The sequence below is a fragment of the Heloderma suspectum genome, chromosome 7 (genome assembly GCF_057233095.1).
Source record: "Heloderma suspectum isolate Gila_16-S chromosome 7, 16-S_ref, whole genome shotgun sequence".
Taxonomy (NCBI): Eukaryota; Metazoa; Chordata; class Lepidosauria; order Squamata; family Helodermatidae; genus Heloderma; species Heloderma suspectum.
Window position 1 is genome coordinate 49,195,401 of NC_139464.1, and position 22,576 is coordinate 49,217,976.

Consider the following 22,576-nt stretch of genomic DNA (forward strand, 5'->3'; position numbering starts at 1 on the left):
GAGGCCCTGTCCAGCATGTGTTCGCCATCTCCATATTGTTCATGTTTTTATATACTTCTATTGTGTTCTTATTTGCTTTTTATTACTTCTTTTTCTTTACTTACTTTGATCTCAGACAGTCAGATTAAAGGAGACTGCACATGTAAATATGAACGTTAAACATCGTGATCTTAAAAATAAACCCAGACACCAAATGCTCTGCTGTGGGCTTTTGCAAATATTTAGGGGGAGGGTGTTTTACAGCTGTGGCAGCGATCTTGTCCGATGGGCTTGGCACCAAAGAGAGGACGACAAAGAGGGCCTTTGGAGTATACCTAAGCGTGCAGAAGCAGATACAGCAAAGACAAAAACAAAACCCAGTAACCTGTCAATGTCCTGCTGCTGTAGATTCCAGCGTGGCTCCAAGTCCTGTCCCCTCAGCAAGGTCAAGCCATGCTTAGTAGTGACAAGAAGGTCACTGCAGTTGCCATCTGGAGATTTTACTGCCTGCAGGAACTCAACACCACCACTGAGGGAGGAAGAGAGCAAAAGTAAGGCGATGGTGTGTGCCCCAGTGACTTCACTTACCAACCCGATGAAACCAGACAGAGCAAGTGTCAGACAGAGAAGCTGCTAAGGAGTTCCCCAAGCGCATTTCTACATAACACTTTATGGCCTGGGTCTCAGACAGGATTCAGCCTCAGCCAGAGGCCATTGAGCTATAACTCAGCAAGTCAAAATTTTTCACAGGAGAGAGGGGACAGTATCCCACCTGTAAATGTCTATGAGCTCTGAGAGATTGACTGATCGGCGCTTCTCCCACTCTGGTTCTTTTCGCTGCAGCACTGGTGGGAAGATGTCACGGTTTCTGGCCTGAGCAAATATATCCCTCAGAGCGACTGCTTGGACATTGCCTAGGTGACAGGAGAAGGAAAAGCTGAAATTCTGATGCATCTCGACAAAGCATGTGTGACAGGAAATGGAGGGCTGGAAAAAGTACAAGCACAAAGGCAGTTGGAGGGACATCCCAGTTTACTCTACTTCTATGAGGGCCTTGCCACGTCATCAATCAAAACATGTCCCCACCATATTCTAGCCATTGCACGATAATCCTGCAGGCCTCCTTTCAGTGGATTCTGTGGCCTCCCTAATCACAGACCCACTTGCGTCTGGTCTTCTGGGCTCCTCACAAAGGCAAAGGCAAAACCTGAACATGTGCTCAGCAGGACACATACAGCTTTCTGCACCAGAAATCAAAACACGATCCAACCACATTCTAGTACAGCCTGGATGGATGGCTGGGGCATGCTCAGAGTTGTTGTCCAACCCATCTGGACAGCATCAGGATGGGGAAGGATGTTCTAGCATTTGCAAAATATTCCTCAAGACCCTTTTCAGTGTCAATAATAGACCTCTTCAGGTGTGATGCCCGAACAGGGTATGTAAAGGCGTGTAAGGGGCACATATAGGGCTGCGTGCATTGGTCCCATCTCTGCATGTGTCGCCCCCACAGTCCCTGACCTCTCCATGTAGAGCAGGGAGGTCTGAAGGAGGCCCAGGAAAACCCAAACTAAACAAGATCATAACATAGTTTGGAAATGAAAGCTGGCACTTAGAACATCCAATGAGACTTCACAGTGTAACCTTATCCTACCCGCAATAGCAATGGATGGGCAAATGGAGGAAGAATTGCCATTTTCCCCGGTACAAAATAGTCCCTTCTGAGCTAGCAGAAGAAGCGTGTGCATTGCACACACAAAAACCAGATTGTGTGGAAAGGTCCTGAGACAGTCATCATGCAGCACATTCTAATGAGCATCTTTTCATGTGCTATTTGCCTTCCATGTCAGTTTTATGGCTGGCTTCCAGAGGGCCTGAAAATCTGGATTACAGGGCCTGACAAGATTCAACACTGAGGTACGCTAGCCTTCCCCAACCTGGTGCCTTCCAGATGTGGTGGACTGCAGCTCCCATTATTGTCTGATATAATAAGAATAAAATTGGCTCTGCCAGTTTTGATGAGGTTCTAAAGGGGGAAATGAGGGAATTGAAAGAAAAACATTCCATTTGCATTCCAAATCTGGCAGCGATGGGAGTTGCAGTCCAACACATCTGGAGGGCACCAGGTTAGGGAAGGCATGGCAAGTGGCAGGTCATCCATAACAACTCAAGCCCCCAATCCTGGACATCCAACCACATCTCATTTTCTGCAGTGCTCTTTGCCATTTCTTCTCACATGACTCATTCCCATGTATCAGCCTACTTTCTTCTTGTGCCAGCATCACCTTCTCTCTTCCTCCTTTTCCAGATCAATTACCTACTTAGTGATCCAGTGTCATGGTCTCACTACTCCCAAACTACACTACATTCTGGGGCCTGGGGAGTGGGAGCATGAAACTCTAGCCACTGAGATCCATCTAATTCTACCAGGGTATCACAGGACAAACTCACTCTTCTTCTAGTTCCAATGCAGCTTAGAAATAAGATCCAGGAGAAATGGCACAGCCCCTTACCAAAGCCAAACAGGATGTAGATTGCTCCATGGCTGGTGATGTGAGCTTGAGGGCCAATCAGCTTTCCGTTTCCATTGGTGCTGTACTTCACAGGCCCTCCCACAGGGCTTCCAGTTTTGCCTGACACCAGGATGAAGCACAAGTCCGGCTAGAGGAGAGAGAAGGTATGTGGAATTGCAAGGATGGATTCTATGCATAGGAGCCTCTTTGCCCCACAGTGCACCATTCCCTATACACAAAGCAGATCCCGTCCTGTGATATGCCACGTGACATCTGGTGGCCTGCATCCTGCCAAGTTGTATCAAGATCTTAAAACTCTTGAATTAGCCAAAGTGCTGAAGTGGGGCAGGGGGATGGGAAGGGGTAGGGAGGTTAAAGGGAAAAGAATGATCATCACACCTCAGGAAATGGATGAAGGTCAATTGGATAATTACAGTGGTTAATTAAATAATTAAATACATTTATTAATCGCCCATCTGGCTGGCCACCCAGCCACTCTGGGCGATGTACAACAAAATAGTTAAAACAATAAAATTCTACATTAAAACATCATAAAAAATACCCTAACCCACCCCGAATGCCTGCCTGAACAACCACGTTTTTAATGCGCGGCGGAAGCACATTAAAGAGGGGGCATGGCGGAGTTCCCTTGGGAGGGAGTTCCACAGAGTGGGGGCCACCAAAGAGAAGACCCTCTCCCTCGTCCTCACCAGCCTAGCTGTCCTGGCTGATGGGACAGAGAGAAGGCCATCCGAGGCTGATCTTGTTAAACGGCCTGTCTGGTGTTGCTGGAGGCGCTCCTTAAGATAGGCTGGGCCGGAACCATATAGGGTTTTAAAGGTCAAAACCAACACCTTGAATTTGGCCCAGAAAACAACTGGTAACCAGCACAACTCCTTCAGCACTGGAGTGATGTGATCTCGCCGGCGGCTGCCTGTAATCAGGAGAGCCACTGTGTTCTGTACCAGCTGCAGCTTCCAAACTGTCTTCAAGGGTAACCCCACGTACAGCGCATTGCAGTAGTCTAAACGAGAGGAGACCAGGGCATGTACTACCAATGGGAGCAGATGGTTGGGAAGGAAGGGGCGCAGCTGCCGTATCAGATGGAGTTGGTACAGCGCTGTCCGGCTCACAGCTGACACCTGAGCCTCCATGGACAGCTGGGAGTCTAAAATGACCCCCAGGCTGCGGACCTGGTCTTTCAAGTGTAGCCATACCCCATTCAACACCAGGTCAACATCCTCCAGCTTCCTCTTGTCTCCCACCAAAAGTACCTCGGTCTTGTCAGGGTTCAGCTTCAGCTTATTCCTCCCCATCCAGCCACTCACCATCTCCAGACATTTGGACAGGGATTCAACGGCCAACTTTGGTGAAGATTTGAATGAGAGGTAGAGCTGCGTGTCATCTGCATATTGGTGACACCGCACCCCAAACCTCCTGATGATAGCCCCCAGCGGCTTCACATAGATATTAAATAGCATCGGGGAGAGGATGGAACTTTGTGGCACCCCACAAGTGAGTGGCCACGGGTCCGAAACCTCCTCTCCCAGTGCTACCCTCTGGTACCTGCCGGAGAGGAAGGACCGGAACCACCGCAATACGGTGTCTCCAATGCCCAACCCCTCCAAGCGGTCCAGGAAGATACCGTGGTCAACGGTATCAAAAGCCGCTGAGAGGTCGAGGAGAACAAGGAAGGAGCATTCACCCCTATCCACAGCCCTCCTCATATCATCCACCAAGGCAACCAAGGCCGTTTCTGTCCCATGCCCAGGCCTGAAGCCCGATTGAAATGGATCTAGATAATCAGCTTCTTCCAAGTGTGCCCTCAACTACATCGCCACCACCCGCTCAATCACCTTGCCCAAAAATGGCAGATTTGAGACTGCGCAAAAGTTGTTCAGAACTTGGGGATCCAAGGAGGGCTTCTTTAAGAGTGGTCTTATCACTGCCTCCTTGAGGGCTGATGGCATCAATTCTCCTCAAGGGAGGCGTTCACCACCGCCCTGATTCCCTCACCCAGTCTCTCTCTGCAGCCCATAATGAGCCAAGATGGGCAAGGATCAAGTAAGCAGGTGGTCAGCCTTACAGATGAAAGACCTTCTCCACTTCATCAGAAGGAAGAAGCTGGAACCGATCCCACAAAACTGGTTTGCCACAGACCGCCTCTTGCTCACTAACTGTATCCACAGCGCACGGAATAACACTCCTAATCCGATCAATTTTATCCGCAAAGTGCCTTACCAAGGCCTCACAGGAGGCCTTAGAATGCTCCAGCGGTTCCGGAGCTACTGGACTGACCAGGCTCCAGACCACTTGGAACAGCCTCCTGGGACAGCACTCTGCGGATGCGATAGAGGCAGCATAATATTCCTTTTTTGCTGCCTTCACCACCACGTGATAGGCTGAAGATACGGCTCTAGCCCGTGTCTGATCGTCTTTGGAGCGAGACTTCCGCCACCGGCGCTCTAGCAGTCTCACCTCCTGTTTCAGAGCTTGTAACCGCGGATTGAACCATGGTGCAGTCCAAGCCCTGCTCAGGGGGAGAGGGTGTTTCGGGGCCACCCAATCAAATGCCCCAGTGATTGCGGCGCTCCACCCACCCACCAGGATCTCAACTGAGTGGCTGTTGGCGTGCTCCAGAGAATCCCGAAGCACGTTCAGGAATCCATTCAGATTCATAAGACGCCTGGGACGGACCATTTTAATGGGTCCTCCACCCCTGCGGAGGGGTTGTGGAACCGAGAAGTCCAACGTCACCAGATAGTGATCTGACCATGACAAGGGGGGGTGGATATACCCCCGACTTCCGGATCACTCCCCGCTTCTCCAGAAACAAACACAAGGTCTAGTGCATGACCGGCTACATGGGTGGGCCCAGTTAGAATAGGGTGCAGCTCCCAGGATGCCATGGTCTCCATAAAGTCCCGAGGTGCCCCCGTGAGGATGGCCTCCGAATGTACACTGAAGTCTCCCAACACCAATAAATTAGGGGACTGCACATGTACATCAGAGACCACCTCAAGCACCTCGGCCAGGGAGTCAGTCGTGCAGCGGGGTGGACGGTACACAAGCAGAATCCCCAGACTGCCCTTCGGGCCCAACCTCCAGTACATGCACTCAGCAACCTTGGTCTCCCGGAGAGGGGATCTGGTGAAAACCAAGGACTCTCTGTAGATAACAGCCACTCCCCCTTCCCGATCCCCAGCCCTCGGCTGCTGTGCGTATGAAAATCTGGCTGGACACATGGCTGCAAGAGTTGGAGCAGCGGCCTCAGCCAGCCAGGTCTCCATAATACATGCCAGGTCTGCACCCTCATCCAGGATCATGTCATGGATGAGGGATGTTTTCTGGGTAACAGACCTGGCATTGCAGAGCAGCAAACGAAGGCCAGAAGATGGGGTCATGCCTCCCCCAGCCATCCTTTGGCTCTGGACAGGCCCGGAGCAGGGGACAGATACTACACATCTCTCCCTTGTTCCCCTTACCTGGCATGGCCTGCCCCTAGCGCTCTGCCAGTGCCTGCCGCCCAGCCTCGGTATGTTCTGGCCCCCAACAGTCCCCCCACTGCCTCCATCAGGTGGACACATGCCCCCTCACTCCCGCCTATCAGGCAGGCTACCCACCCCTAAAACACAACAGAATCCCCCCAAAATTGAAAAAAAAAAAAAAACCAATTAAAAAATCCCCTTTAAAATACTGCCAGGCAGGAGTCCACGGTAGTGGTGGTGGTGGTGGTGGTGGTGGCGGCGGCGGCAGCGGCGGCGGCAGCACAGCAGCAGGAACGCCTCTCCCCCGGTGGTGGCAGCTTCTCCTGCAGGTCCTGGTTTCTCAGTTATCAACAATGCTTTTATTTCACTCTGCTTTCCCAGTCCGAAGAAGCAGGGGAAAGAGCATGTGTGGAAGACAACTTGCTATCTACCTATGATACTCTATTCCAGCCTTCCCCAATACAGACACTGGCTGGGGATGATGGGAAGTTGCAGTCCAACACATCTGGAGGGCACTGATTTGGGGAAGGCTACTCTGTTCAGATCACCTTCTCCTCCTTACTGCCACATATATCAGATCATGTATCATACCTGTGGTTCTCCAATGGCCAGGACCACCAAATCGCCAACCCTATCTCCATCCACATCTGGTACAGGAACAGCTGGGGCAGCCAAGGTTCCACTGGGCAGGTGTGATGAGTCGAGTGTCCAAATGGGTTTCCCTACAGGATAATATAGAATTATGTCAGTGTTAACAGAATCCACAGGAGGCTTAAAGAGATCCTTATGTAGTGGGGGAAAGGAAGAGACAAGGAAGTCACTGCATGTCACAAACTTTAACTAATAGCAGGTCAAACTTACCAGACTGGAGACATACACACTATAGAAAGGAAGCTCACAGCACTGTAAACTGCTTGATTTTTACATTAATGTGCATCTCCAGCATTTCAGTAAATCTTTAATTGCTGTGTTTTTTTAATTGTATTTTTAAGTGATTTGGTTTTATGCTATGTTGTATTTAAGAATTTGTTTTTAACCTGTATTTTATTATTGTTAGCCAACCTGAACATCATTTTGGGTGGAAAAGTGGAACATACATTTAATAAATAAACAAAATTTAAATCATGAAGGGTACAATTACTACAACCAAGTATGGTGGCTTTGCTAGCTTTATGGGTCAAATTATTTGTCAGCTGATTATCCATCCACACTTGTTGAGACTCACCTGAGGAAGCACTCAGAAGGCTGAGGAATTTCGAGGTCCCTGTGATGAGACAGATCGGCTCTGCTGAGGACACAAGGTCCAAATCCTTACACTGCACGCTCCGAATCTCCTCTTTAACATGACTGGACCACAGGGTGCTGCCATTCATCCCCGAAAGGGCCATCACAGTGACCCACGGCTTGGAGACACCTGAGGACACAACACACATAAAAGGGCAGTCAGCTTGCTTTGCAAAGTGAAGGGCATCTGCCACTGAGATGTGATTCTGTCTTCATGTTTTCGATACGGCTGCTTCTGTCATCTCAAAAGCACACCCCGGTGTTGATTAGTTCAGCCAGGAGTCCCTAAGCCCCACTTACGGCCCAGTCCTATGCATGGTTCCTCAGAAGAGCAAGTGCCACTGAGTTCAATGGGACTCACATGCCCAGCTAGGGGTACATAGGATGACAGCTTTAGGCCACCATCCTAACTGCATTTACTACACCAGCCTTCCCCAACCTGGTGTCCTCCAGATGTGTTGAAGTACAATCCCTATCATCCCCAGCCAGCATGCATGGGAGTTGTACTCCAACACATCTGGAGGGCGCCAGGCTGAGGAAGTCTGCATTATTTTATTTATTTATTACATTTCTATACCACTCAAGAGCCAAAGCTCTCTGGGAAGTTTACACCAATTAAAACCATGAAGTACAACATGATCAAATACAATATGTTTAAAGCTACAATATAAAATAGAAATGTGAACCGAATAAAGCCTAGCAGCGGTGCAAAGATGTAAAACACAGCAACAGATTAAAACAACAGAAACGGAAAGACTAAAATGCCTGAGAAAATAAGGTCTTCACTTGGCACCGAAAACAGCACAACGTAGGCGCCAGGCGAGCCTCTCTGGGAATTCCTCATTCCACAAGGCCAGAAGCCACTTCAAACGCAGCAGGACATCTTTCTCAGCAAACATCTATAGGATCATGCTGAGTGGGAAAGAAGGACAACAGGACAAGAAAGCCTCCCACTGAATGCATGCCAGACAGTACTAGGCCCTTCCAGGATTTTCCAAAGTGCAACTAGTCGCAATCTTGGGTTAAGTCTTTTCACAGCCTGCAAGTTCCGTGTCACTTATAGGATGATTGAGAAAACAAACTCATCCTCAAGCTGCCAGGTGAAGCTCAAAGGAATGGGCCCTTCTGAAAAATATCTTTGAGATCTGTGTTCCATCTCTTCTCCCTCTACCACTCTTCTGAGTTTTCCTTAGATGAGCAGCATATTTTATGAACATTTAAATATTTATTATATTGAATTATCACAAGAATAAAATTGAGCATCAAAGTCTCTGACAGAAGTTGTGGTTCTCTGACTGAGCAGGGTACGGAAAATTCCTGAGACAAGCAACACCACTGTCTTCCTCGCACCCTCTCTGCCAATGTCCAGGCCATGGCCCTGTTTATCCGGTGAAGGTCACTGTTTCCTGAAAGCTCATGTCTATAGCAGCCTTCCCCAATCTGGGACCCTCCAGATGTTTTGGACTATAACTTCCATCATCCCTGACCATTGGACATTGTGGCTACTACTACAGAAATGCACAAATTGCAACTCCTTCTCTTTAGATGTGGCATTACTTTACAGTTCCTTTCCCTTCAGTTATTCACTCTGTTTTCAAAAAATGTATGGAGAGGGGTGGAGCTGAACATACTGGTCTCGCCCCCAATGTCACCACCCCTGCAGCTCCTCATTCTTGACCTCCACACACTGGGCTTAAGGTGTGAAGAGGGACCCTATGTACATTCCTTGACTCCCTCTTCAGACCTTAACACTCCATGTGCAGAGATCTGTGGGGTGAAGCCCGTGAGGAATGGCAACATTGTGGGTGGAGCCAGAATACAAGGCCCTGTTCCCCTCTCCATGTATTCTTTGTATGTGTGAAGAACACACATTCTGAAGTGTTGTTCTGTGACCAGCCAAAACATTAGCTATCACATTCTGTCTGTTCTGTGATTCTCACATGCCCGTGCTCCACAGTTCACACAACAGTGATCTCTGGCATGCAGTACAGAGTTACTATCTCCAAACTATCATGAGGCAAGCACAAAAATGGGGTGAAGCTGTTCCCTTTAGCAAGACAGTCTTGCTGCTCTCCACCATCACAAACGCACACACTGAAATGGCTTAGAGGAAGCATTCGCAAATGCAGATCGATCCTCTAAACAGCGGAAAGACATCTAAGTAACGCCTGGAGGGTGGGGAGTTTGGGTGCTCAAGTGGTGCGTGGAGCTTTGGGGCATTCCTGTTCTCAGGCACAAGCCTTACCTACATTTTGAGATCGCGCTAGGAAGCTTGGCTGTAAGAGTTGGGGGAGAAAGGGCAGGTGTATGACATCCAAACCATTTAATTTCTCTTTCACACGCACACACAGACACGAAATAGGGAAGTTGTTGAGCAAGTAATGGAATGTGGCAGAACAGAGAGTGGCTGTATCTCTCCCCATCACAAAAAATGTCATAAACTTCTCCCATAACGTACCAGTGACACAAGCCACTATGTAATTACAAAGACTATGGAGGGTCTACCTGATATATGCGTATGGATGGATGGATGTGTGTATATATATCATATCATATTTTTCAGGTACAAAATAGAGCATTTGGACTGCTTGGAAAACACCATATACCTGAAACAAAACCTCTGCCTGGACAATGCCCATTTGGGCTGTGTTCCATAAATAAGAGGTGAATGTGTAGTGATTCTTTTTCTTTTAAAAGCAATTGATTGTGTGGAAAGGTTCAAAACAAAAGAAGATAACACCAAGAAATGGAGTAATCAAGTCCTTTCAACATGCAGGCAGTGAAATAACTCCATCTCTGATCAACGTGAGTCAATGGGGAAGAGTGTGCCATGATAGCGTAATATGACTGTACACTGAGAAACCTCGCACCACTGGTTTTGGGATTAGCTGTGAGGCTCTGCATGCTCACCCAACACACTAGCATTTTTCAGAGCTGTGAAGGAGAGCAAGATGTCGGGAAGACCATCGCCATTGACGTCAAAAAGTTCTGGTGGAAACAGCATGCCACCTAAAGAACAAGGAGAAATAAGTTACTCTTCTATAACTTTCCCATATATCCCAAGTAGGTCCTGGATGACCTAGAGATACAGTCATCATATCACTGCTTCCTACAGCTATGCTCAGTCAGACATACTTCTTTAGCACTCCTGATCAAGAGGCTTGAACTGACCCCTCCTGTGGCTATATCCCCAAGAGGACTCTAACACCCTTTGGTCTCCAGTCTGAATATCAGTTTCCCCCACTACCCTGTAATACTACCCTGTATTATATGGAACAAGTCAGCCAGTCAAATGCCCTTGAATGCACATCGTACATCCAGTATACATTTAGCAAGGATTTTTGAAGTGTAGTGCTTAAGATTTGCATTCCACCATATACATGTCTACATGAAGCGGAAGGGGAAGAAACTAGTGGAAAACATGGGCCAAACTGGGCCAAAGTCTCTTTAAACAGGGTTCTAAAGAAGGGCAATCGGAGGTTAGACACTGAAGCAGACGCGTTGCAAGGACAGTTTCCTTCTGTGAAAGGGCTCCAAAATATCCTTCATTTCATTCCCTCATTCTAGAACATCACAGTTCTACAGAAACACTGTTGCTTATTTCAGAACATGAAGTAAGGTAAGAAAATGTAGCACAGCCTTCCCATTCTGGCTGAGAATGATGGGAGTGGCAGCCCAACACATCTGGAGGGCACCAGGTTGGGGAAGGCAAATGTCGTAAGAATACTACTTGACTTTTGCCATTGCTGATGTGGTTCAAAAAGGGGAAACGAGGGGGCTGAAGGAGAAACATGCCGTCTGCATTTCTAAAAACAACATTCCAAAATGGTATCACCAGCTACAGAGGTAGGCAGTGAGGCAAGTGAAAACGGCATGAGAATTTTTTTTGAAATGCAAGAAAGTAAGAAATAAAGCTGGATAATTGTTTAATCTCTTAGTAGGGCGGATTGATTTAATGGAAGTTAAACCATCAATTTAACTCATCAACTTGAGTGCCTCTGCTCAAATAATCAAATTTAATCAACCTTTCCACATACGGTTCAATCAAAAGATAAGCATGTTCTTATTAGTTACCTAACCATTAAAACACGTTGATTTCCATCTAAATATAGCCTTTAGCCCTAGATCTGATCTGTATTTTTGCTGTCTAGAAAGGTATACCCTACATTACTCCAAATCTTTCCAAAAACGTAGAACTTTGAGTATTATGACTAGCGTCCAAATTAAATAAGTTTATGTACATTTGCACCATTGATTTCAAATTAAGATTTTGAATGCTGTGTTTGCAGAATTCAGGACTGTAGCACAAAAGGCTGTATCTTCGGGTTTAACTGGATTTGACCTGTTTGCTTTTATTAAACTCAGGTATCACTGTGTTAAATAGATACACTTAATGCTGTACAAATAAAATAATTTGAAATAATACTTTACAACGGGAAGCAGGGTGGCTTGGGGGATGGGGTGAGAAAGGAGGCAGAAGGAAGATGGGAAATCATTACTTAGAGCCTGGCGCAATTGTAGCTATTTATTTATTTAATTAGATCTGGAGTTCCCAGCACAGCACCCATGGATGCCCCAGAACTGCCGGACAACTCCCTCGGTGCCTGCCAAGAGCCGATCCCCCTCCAGAATATTGTGTCTGTACATGATGCCTGGGATGGTTCTGTTTTGTGGGGTGGGGGGTGTTGCCTGATTTGATTTTATTGTGCTTGTGTGTGTTCCCTTTTGGGTGTGAGAGTTTTGAAGGAATGTTGCCTGGGGATTTGTGAGATAGGTTAGGCTCAGAGATAGTGACTTGCCCAAGCTCAGCCAGTGAGCTCCATGACTGAGTGGGGATTTGAACCAGGGTCTTTGTAGTCAGAGTCCAACACTATAACCTTGACATCTTGCTGGCTCTTTAATACCCCTGCTGTATTGGTGGTGAGAAGGGTGGAAGGCTTGATTTCACTTATTGCTTCAAAACACCAAGTCTTTAGTTATAGTTCTTTCGTTAGAGGTGTTCTCTGGCTTATCCACATTCTATTGGCCCTTGAATAGTATTTCAATGAATTGGCATTAGTCTCCTACATGTGGATGGTGGGCAACATACAGTTCTCTTTCTTCTCCATCAAATGCCTCAAACTCTCTCCCATTAGGACAATCCATGAGCCAGGGCAGAGGTGGCCCTTCCAGATGTTTCTTACCTGCCTCCTGACCCAAGTTGCGAATCCAAGTATTATGCAAGTCTCTTGGAGGGCAAGGAATGAGGAACGCACACACTAGCACAAGGATCATGGAGACAACCACAGTGAGCAAAAAGATTGCTGTGCGCAAGTAAGACATGAAGGAGTTGGCTGTCTTCTGCTCCAGACTACTGGCGGTCTCACTTGGATAGTCCTCTGATATCCCCTCAGAAAGGTGCTGCTTTGTCATCCCAACCTCCACGTCCGAGTCCACATCCTGCATCTCCCCCAGCGGACTCTTCCCATTTTTGACTCCACCATTCTTCTGCAAGTTGAGCACCAGGTCATCTTCACTCTCATCACTGTCAGCCTGGGTGAGGGGGTCATATTCCCCGAGGTCTGGGCTCTTTTTCCCTGCAAAGAGAAATGGGGAGAGGTAGCCAATCATGGCTGATAGAGAAGAGAGGGATTGAAGAACCTCTGCTATGTTCAGATCCCCTAAGAAAGGTCTGCATGAAAGGGAGGTCAGTTTTCAGGTGAGGGGCATGTTTGTTGGTTGGAATTGATGATGTAAGACAGAAGGAAAGGCCTCTCCATGTTTCCAAAGATTCAACGCAGGAACAGGCAGAATTCAACCATTTATTTTTCCCCAATGAAAAAAGAGATGACGTAATTTACCTAATTCCCTCTAATGCCTTTGAGCTCTGTAATGAGAAATGGGTCTCATTGAAGTTACTGTGCTGTTACTGCATGCTAAAACCTACACACACCAGAGTTATGTCTTCTCACCCACTTTTCTGCTCAAAAATAAAACCACCTTTGTTGTTGTTGTTCAGTCGTTCAGTCGTGTCTGACTCTTCGTGACCCCATGGACCATAGTTTTCAAAGCACTGTCACTACAAAATTTCCCTACCTTCCAATGTATGTAACTATCTCACCATATTCTACCTTTCATTAAGGCTGGATATTCAAGTCAGTTAGGGCAGCCTCCCCCAACATTGTGCCTTCCAGATGTGTTGGACTCCAACTCCCATCATTCCCAGCCAGCATGGTGACTAGTAATGGGGATCCAACACATCTGGAGGGCACCAGGCTAAATCCTGAGGTAGGATTTGTTTACACAATGAAGAGACACCGGGTTTGTTTCAGAGAATGGCAATTTCCTATTCTCACAAATCAGCGCCTTGGTTACATACTTGTGGGATCTCAAGCTGTTTTATCTGTATGCCATTTCAGCATTATTTTGGGTGATTCTAGAAACATCATGGTAGTGTAAACCTCACCTGTCTGTGCCCAACCAAAATAACTATGATTATTTTAACATGACTGAGAGAGCAATCCTATGATCCCCGGGAGACCATTCTGAGGTTGCAGATAGCACTCTGACCATGGAAGGGGGAGTTGAAGATCCGACCCTCCACCCCCACCCCCTTGCAGAGAGAGAACCACACCAGCAACCTTGGAGTGGAGGGGAAAGGGGGCATTCTGCTGGGCGGGGAGGGGAGGAGGCTGAAGAGCGAGGATATGACCTATCCTGAGTCTCTTCCAGCCGTCTTCCCTCCTCCAAGGCGCCCTTGCTGGGCGGGCTAAAAAGTCTGTCTAGCAAAATCTGCAGGGCAGGAGGGGTGAATATTGCCTCCACTCCTCCTCCTGCCCTACGTTGGATGATCAGATGCCTCCAATTTTGAAGCTCCTGATCACCGAGGCACAATCAATAAGACTGCACCCTAATCTTCCTGATCATGCAGGTATATCATATATGATCATGCAGGAGGCTGTTTCCCGGCTCCCAGCTGAGTAGAGCAGAGCAGAGCATGCTGCTCCAGCTGGTCCAGGGACTACAGAAGCAAGTAGGCTCCCAGAGAGCGAGCGACCAGAGAGAGCAGACAGGGGGAGCAAACAGGAGTTGGCCAGGGGAGTTGCAGTGGTAGAAGAGACAAAGGAGACAAAGGAGACAGAGGCTAAGAGGGAAGTGGGCTGCAGGAAGCCCAGGGGGCTGCCCTTCATCCTTCTGAGTGGCTGTGAGCACACCGGGTGCTTCTGAGAGCTCCAACTGAATTGGGAGTGTGTGGCCTGAGTACTCACAGCAGCTGAGTGGGCAGGAAGCTTCAGTCTGTTTCCCGCCTCCCAGCTGAGAAGAGAAGAGCAGAGCAAGCTGCTCCAGCTGCTCCAGGGACTACAGAAGCAAGCAAGCTCCCAGAGAGCGAGCAACCAGAGTGAGCAAACAGGGAAGCAAACAGGAGTTGGCCAGAGTTCGGCAGGGGAGGTCACGGGGGAGGCCCCTAACACTTTTTTTTCTTTTTTAACTTTTTTTTTTCATTTATTTGTCTTGTAACACACACTTCCACACCAGTGGGACTCTGCTTTTAACCTCTACTGAGTAGAGGAGCAGGCACAGGCACAACAATCATAATGTTGTGATTAGAACAATCACAAGGCTAGATACAAAAAGGGAAAAGAGGCTATGGAAGGACAAGACTCTCCAGTGGTGGTGACCTGCAAGGTGTGTGCAATGTTTGTTTTCTTGCCTGAGAACAACATGGCCTACACCTGCAACAAGTGCAAGTTGATCACGCTGCTGGAGGAAAAAGTAAGTGGACTGGAGCGGCGACTGTCAACCCTCCGGGGAATAAGAGAACATGAAGAGTTCTTGGACAGAATGGGGGAACTACAGCAGCAAAGGGAAGACCAGAAGCTTGAAGAGCAACAGCAAGATGAGGCAGAAGTGGGAAATGCTGAGGAGAAGAAAAATGGAGTAGAGGATACTCCGTGGAAAAGGGTGACAGTTAGGAGAAGAAGAACTAGACGCCACTCTGCACCAGTGTAAGCAGTGGAGCTGTGGAACCGATTCCAGGTACTTGCAGATGAGACTGGAGGACAGCCTGCAGAGGAAGAATCACAGGGGGAACCTACATGAGAGTGAGCAAGAGGCTCAAGGTCAGTCAAACAGAGGCGACGAAACCTAGGCCAACAACAAGAAGAAGAGAAGAATGGTAGTAGTGGGAGACTCCTTGCTGCGTGGGATCGAGACCCAAGTATGTCGCGAAGACCCGTGGACTCGCCAGGTATGTTGTCTCCCGGGAGGACGGATTAGAGACTGACTGAAAGGTTGCCTGCACTCATAAAGCCCACTGACAGGTATCCCTTTCTTCTCATCCATGTGGGAACAAATGATACCACTTCATTTCTATGAAGAAATCATGTCAGACTTTGAAGCTTTGGGAAGGAAACTCAAGAACTTTGGGGCCCAGATAGTTTTCTCATCCATACTTCCAGTAGTTAGATGAGGGATAGAAAGGGAACACAAATACTCTGGGTGAATGACTGGCTATGAAGGTGGTGCCAACTAGAGAGATTTGGATTCTGGGACCACGGGCTATACTTCCTGGAAGATGGGCTGTTGGCAAGGGACGGGTTGCACCTCACAAAGGCTGGGAAGAATGTGTTTGGCCACAGCATGAAGAACTTCATCAGGAGGGCTTTAAATTGAATCCTATGAGGAAGGGAGATGTAAAGTTGGGGGTAACAATGGACGTAGGCTCATGCCCTGCAACGGAGAGAAAAGTTCTAATAGCGCCCAATCATAGTCTTCACAAACATGTAGGAAGAAAGCCAGACTATGAAGCACATGGTCTTCGATGTCTATATACTAATGTCCAGAGTATGGGAAACAAACAGAACGAACTTGAACTCTTAATGCAAGAGGGAAATTATAACTTGATAGGTATAACTGAGACTTGGTGGGATGACACTCATGACTAGAATACAGCAATTGAAGGATATAATTTGTTCAAAAAGAACAGGAGGAACAGAAAGGGAAGTGGGGTTGCACTATATGTGAGAAATACATATCTCTGCACAGAAATACAGGAGGATGAGCTTGGTAGCCCCATCAAGAGCATCTGGATCAAAAAAAATGCAGCAAAGAATAAAAGGAACCTGATGGTCAGAGTCTACTACAGGCCACCCGATCAAGGAGAAGACGAGGATGAAATTTTTGAAAAGCAAATAGCCAATGTTTTAAGGAAGCATGATGTAGTAGTAATGAGGGACTTCAATTTCCCTGATATTTGTTGGGAGACAAATTCTGCAAAACATGGCCCCTCCAGGAAATTCCTGACTTGTGTGGCGGATAACTTCCTCCTACAGAAAGTAGAGGAAGGAACTAGAGGATCGGCTATCCTTGACTTGATCCTAACCAACAGAGATGACTTAGTGGATAAAGTAGCAGTTACAGGAACTCTGGGGGAAAGTGACCATGTTATACTTGAGTTCATGTTTCTAAAGGAAGCAAAAGCCGAGTGTAGTCAAACGCGTACCCCAAATTTTAGGAAAGTTGATTTTAATAAACTCAGAACAATGATCAGTAAGGTCCCATGGCAAGCAACGCTAACGAGAAAAGGAGTCCAAGATAGGTGGGAGCTTTTAAAAAAGGAAATTCTCAAGGCACAATTACAAACAATTCCAACAAGAAGAAAAGGTGGAAGACAAGAGAAGAAGCCAATATGGCTTCACAAAAAGCTTAGGGATGACCTGAAAACAAAAAAGGACACATATAGGAAGTGGAAAGAAGGCCAAGTAACAAAGGAAGAGTACAGGCAGGTAGCACAGAATTTCAGGGATGGCGTCAGGAAGGCTAAAGCTGAGAACGAGCTGAGGTTAGTGAGGGATGCTAAAAACATCAAAAAGGCTTTCTTCAGCTACGTGCATCGTAAAAGGCAGAGGAAAGAAATGGTGGTTTAGCTATTAAATAAGGATGGCAAAACTATAACAGATGACAACGAAAAGGCAGAGGTGCTCAATTCCTACTTTGGCTCAGTCTTCTCCCAAAAGAGGGTCTATAACCCCCCTGGCAAAGGCAAAGTACAGGCTGAAGGGGCAGGATTGCAGCTTGAGATTGATAGGCATATGGTCAAGGAACACCTAATTACTTTGAATGAGTTCAAATCTCCAGGGCCAGATGAACTGCATCCTAGAGTAATAAAGGAACTGGCAGAAGAACTCTCAGAACCGCTGTCTATTTTCTTTGAGAAATCATGGAGGATGAGGGAAGTGCCAGATGACTGGAGGAGGGCTAATGTTGTCCCTATCTTCAAAAAGGGTAAAAAGGAGGAACCTGGGAACTACAGACCAGTCAGTCTGACATCAATCCCAGGGAAAATTCTGGAGCAGATGATAAAGTAATCCATCTGTAAGCACGTTGAAAACAATGCAGTGATTACTTGAAGCCAACATGGATTTGTCAAGAACAAGTCCTGCCAGACAAATCTGATCTCATTTTTTGATCAAGTCACCTCCCTTGTGGACTGGGGAAATGCTGTAGACATAATATACCTCGACTTCAGCAAAGCTTTCGACAAAGTGCCCCATGATATCCTGATCAGCAAACTAGCTCAAAGTGGGCTAGATGAAACAATGATCCAGTGGATCCACAGTTGGCTACAGAATCGGACTCAAGGAGTGCTTATCAATGGGACCTTCTCAAACTGGGGAGAGGTAACGAGTGGGGTACCGCAGGGCTCAGTCGTGGGCCCAGTGCTCTTCAACATTTTTATTAATGACTTGGAGGAGGAGGTGCAGGGAATGCTGATCAGATTTGCAAATGACACCAAACTGGGCAGGATAGCTAATACTTTGGAAGACAGAAACAAAATTCAAAGTGATCTTGATAGACTGGAGCGCAGGGCAGAAAACAACAGAATGACATTTCATAGGGATTAATGCCAAGTTCTGCACCTAGGAAAAAGAAACTAAATGCACAGTTACAAGATGGGGGATACGTGGCTCAACAACACTACACGCGAGAAGGATCTGCAAAAAGGCAAATGCTATTTGGGGCTGCATTAATAGAAGCATAGCTTCCAAATCCTGGGAAGTACTAGTTCCCCTCTACTCAGCACTGGTTAGGCCTCATCTGGAGTACTGTGTCCAGTTCTGGGCACCACACTTTAAGAAGGATACAGACAAACTGGAGAGGGTTCAGAGGAGGGCAACAAAGATGATCAGGGGACTGGAAACAAAGCCCTATCAAGAGAGACTGAAAGAACTGGGCATGTTTAGCCTTGAGAAGAGAAGACTGAGGGGAGATATGATAGCGCTCTTCAAGTACTTGAAAGGCTGTCACAGAGAGGTAGGCCAGGATCTCTTCTCGATCATCCCCGAGTACAGGACACGGAATAATGGGCTCAAGTGACAGGAAGCCAGATTCCGGCTGAACATCAGGAAAACCTTCCTGACTGTTAGAGCAATATGACAATGGGACCAATTACCTAGGGAGGTAGTGGGCTGTCCCACACTGGAGGCGTTCAAGAGGAGGCTGGACAGCCATCTGTCAGGGATGCTCTGACTTGGATTCCTGCATTGAGCAGGGGGTTGGACTCGATGGCCTTGTAGGCCCCTTCCAACCCTACGATTCTATGATTCTATATTAAATTAGATGCCAGGTGCGTGTTATATCCATGCTTTAAAGATCTGCACTGGCACCGTACAACTTCCTGGATAAAACCAAGGAGCTCCTTTCTCAGCACAGAGTGAGGAAATGCAGCAAGCTGGCAATGCAGGAAAAGAGCAATCTCTTCCTGCATCGCTAGCATGCTCCCCCTGCCCCGCCCACACACACAGCCCCATTTCTCCCATGTCTATGCTCTTTCCTGTGGATCAGCTGAGCAGCAGGCAGGGGAGACTGGGAGGAAGGCTGAAACCTCCCTTCCATGCAATATCCCCACCCCATGCTGCTCAGCAGATCCATGGGAAACAGCAGAGAACCAAGGGAAACAGGGCTGTGAGGGCAGGGCCAGGAGAGTAGATGAGCCAGATGGGAAGCCTAGCAGGCCATGGGCCATTAGTTCCCCACCACTGGTTTACAGATTCAAAACTGCTGTTCCAAAACTCCATTCTGTTAAAGTCTCCAGAAGCTCCTCTGGCAGCAGGCATATTAGCGTTATTCTAGGAGATCGGTAGGTTCAGCGTTTAAAGAGTTACCATTTATTTATTAAAATTTATATACCATCTTTCATTAACAAATGCACTCCAAACATCAAGTATTTGCTTCAGATCAACAGCCCAGCACTAGTACTTCATTTACCACCAAAGGATTATTTAATAATCCTAATTATATTAGGATCATATTATTTAATAGAAGAGGGGGAAAGGAGGGGAGGGGGAGGAGCTTAAGCACCTTTTTGAAGGTGCAGAGCTGGGGCGGGGGGGGGTCATCTCCAGTCCAAACCAATTATGCATCCCTTCAAAAACAGTTTTCCAGCGGTTCCTGGTCTCCTACGGTTATTGTTAAGGGATGAGGGAGCAAGGCAAGCTTACAAATGGATGGGTATGGGGAGGCTTGAGAGCTTGGGATGAAAAGGGAAGTTTGAATCAGGGGAGTGTTCCACTTAGTGGTCCGTTTTAGGCTTGGTCCTACACATGCAGCTATAGAATGAGGCAGCAAACGTCTGACATGGTAGAACATGCTGCACCACTGATTGAGGACAGCATTTTTTAATGCTCCCTTTAAAAACTTCCATGGACGGAAACAACAATAACCCAGCACCTCAAAGAGGGACGGTCTAATCCAACCCACTCCCTGTTGTGCTAGTTTTCTACTCACAGGGAATTTTTCACATAGGATCGGGACCATTCAAAAATGTGACTGCCTACCTGTACTTTGAAATAGTACAAGTCATTCTACCACCCCAAAACTCCACCATCTCATTCTGCTGTGACTTTTTGTAACCTGCTTTGGCTGCCTTACCATGATAGCCTGGAACAAATATATACAAGAAAGAAATGTATACTTTATCAAATCGTGGATGAACAGATCCAACTGCCTTGCTTATCTGTGAAGCCATTTTCCCCTTGAGAAAGACTAGCGTTCACAACACAAAGGGAATTAACTTCTTTATGAAACAAATGAAATGTGTGTGCCTGAACAGCTGAGTTTAAAAACAGAACAACAATGTATTTGGGTTGCATGCAAGTGGACTGGTGTGGGGCAATTTTTTGTCCTATTATGTAAAAAAAAAATTGGAGGGAGCACATTTAGTTGGGATTTTGCTTTCATGATTTAAAATGGAAGCAGTGAATGTAGGAAGAGTTATAAGAGAGTGGAAGCAGCCAAATGAAAGAGAATGTTAAACTACTATAAGGGTGCAGTCCTATCAGGGTAGGTGGCCACCTCCAAACTCGGAGGCGACCGCCTATCCAATGCAGGGAAGGAGAAGCATGGAGGGGATCATCCCCTCCATGCTTCAGCCGCTGTGCATTTACAACTAGACAGCCAATTTCAGCTGCCTAACTCCGAGACCTCAGAGCGTGGGAAGCAGCAGCCAGATGACACGTGGGATGTGTCATACCGGCATTTCCAACTTCCCTGTCCCAACATGCCCCCACGAATGCCCTCTTTTTGCTGCTTCACACTCCTGTTCCAAGCGCAGAGCGTGGGGCTGTTCCACGCTGCCTCGTAGGCAGCTCAGGAAGGGGTGGAGGTCGGTTCTCAGGGAACCGACCTATCCTATGGCTGTCTAGCTGCTGACTAGCAGCCATAGGATTGTGCCCTAAGTCTCCCTGGAACAGTTTCCAGAAGAATAGCCATGTTAGTCTGCTGCAGCCAAAACAACAGAGTGTCTTGTGGCACCTTAAACACTAACACATTTCTTTTGGTACGCGCTTTCGTGGACTATAGTACACCTTATCAGATTCATGAAGTCTATACAATAAAATAAATCAGTCAACATATCTATTGGAGAACGAGCAAGTGGTCACATGTTGAAGCTCTTTGATGCTAACAAAAAAGTCAAGGACTAACACAAGTAGGCAATTTAAGAACATAAGAAGAGCCATGCTGGATCAGACCAAGGGCCCATCTAGTCCAGCATTCTGTTCACACAGTGGCCAACCAGCTGTTGACCAGGAACTCACAAGCAGGGCATGAGCGCAAGAGCACCCTCCCACCCATGTTCCCTAGCAACTGGTGTACATAGCACATAGCCATCAAGACTAATAGCCACTGATAACCTTTTCCTCCAGGAATTTATCCAACCCCCTTTTCAAGCCATCCAAATTAGTGGTCATCACCACATGCTGTGGAAGCAAATTCCATAGTTTAACTATGCGCTGTGTGAAGAAGTACTTCCTTTTATCTGTCCTGAATCTCCCACCAATCAGCTTCATAGGATGACCCCGAGTTCTAGTATTTTGAGGGAGAAAAATGTCTCCCTCTCCGCATTCTCCACACCATGCATAATTTTACAGACCTATATCATGTCTCCCCTTACCCTCCTTTTTTCCCAGCTAAACAATCCCAGCTGTTGTAACCTTCTCTCATAGGGGAGATACTCCAGGCCCTTGATCATTTTAGTTGCCCTTTTCTGCACTTTTTCCAGCTCTGTTGTTGTTGTTGTTGTTGTTCAGTCGTTCAGTCGTGTCCGACTCTTCGTGACCCCATGGACCATAGCATGCCAGGCCTTCCTGTCCTGCGCTCTCTCCCGGAGCGTGCTCAAGTTCATATTCATTGCATCTAGCCATCTCATCCTCTGCCGTCCCCTTCTCCTTTTGCCTTCAGTCTTTCCCAGCATCAGGGTCTTTTCCAGGGAGTTTTCTCTTCGCATTAGGTGGCCAAAATATTGGAGCTTCAGCTTCATTATCTGTCCTTCCAATGAGTATTCAGGGTTGATTTCCTTTAGGATGGACTGATTTGACCTCCTTGCAGTCCAGGGCACTCGTAAGAGTCTTCTCCAGCACCACAGTTCGAAAGCATCAATTCTTCGGCGCTCAGCCTTCCTTAGAGTCCAGCTCTCACAGCCATACATTACTACTGGGAAAACCATAGCTTTGATTAGACGGACCTTTGTCGGCAAGGTGATGTCTCTGCTTCTTACTATGCTGTCTAGGTTGGCCATAGCTTTCCTCCCAAGGAGCAAGCGTCTTTTAATTTCATGGCTACAGTCACCATCTGCGGTGATCTCTACAATATATTTTTTTAGGTGTGGTGACCACAACCGTACACAGTATTCCAAGTGTGGTTGCACCATAGATTCGTATAAGGGCAGTATGATATTGGCAGTTTTATTCTCAATTCCTTTTCTAATTATGCCTAACATGGAATCTGCCTTTTTTTACTGCGGCCACACATTGGGTTGACATCTTGATTGAGCTG

General features: G+C 47.1%; 1 protein-coding gene across 2 annotated transcripts in view; it reads right to left on the reverse strand.

Annotated features, from left to right (window-relative positions):
• Positions 1 to 22,576, reverse strand: part of FAM234B (family with sequence similarity 234 member B) — a 59,156-nt gene that overhangs the window by 12,818 nt on the left and 23,762 nt on the right. For both annotated transcript variants that reach the window (XM_084810068.1, XM_084810067.1), the window contains exons 2-8: positions 12,448 to 12,840; positions 10,175 to 10,273; positions 7,206 to 7,394; positions 6,572 to 6,702; positions 2,493 to 2,640; positions 752 to 893; positions 365 to 508 (exon numbers count right to left, since the gene is read on the reverse strand). In XM_084810068.1, coding sequence (XP_084666194.1) covers positions 365 to 508; positions 752 to 893; positions 2,493 to 2,640; positions 6,572 to 6,702; positions 7,206 to 7,394; positions 10,175 to 10,273; positions 12,448 to 12,840 — 1,246 coding nt within the window. The remainder of the gene's footprint in view (positions 1 to 364; positions 509 to 751; positions 894 to 2,492; positions 2,641 to 6,571; positions 6,703 to 7,205; positions 7,395 to 10,174; positions 10,274 to 12,447; positions 12,841 to 22,576) is intronic.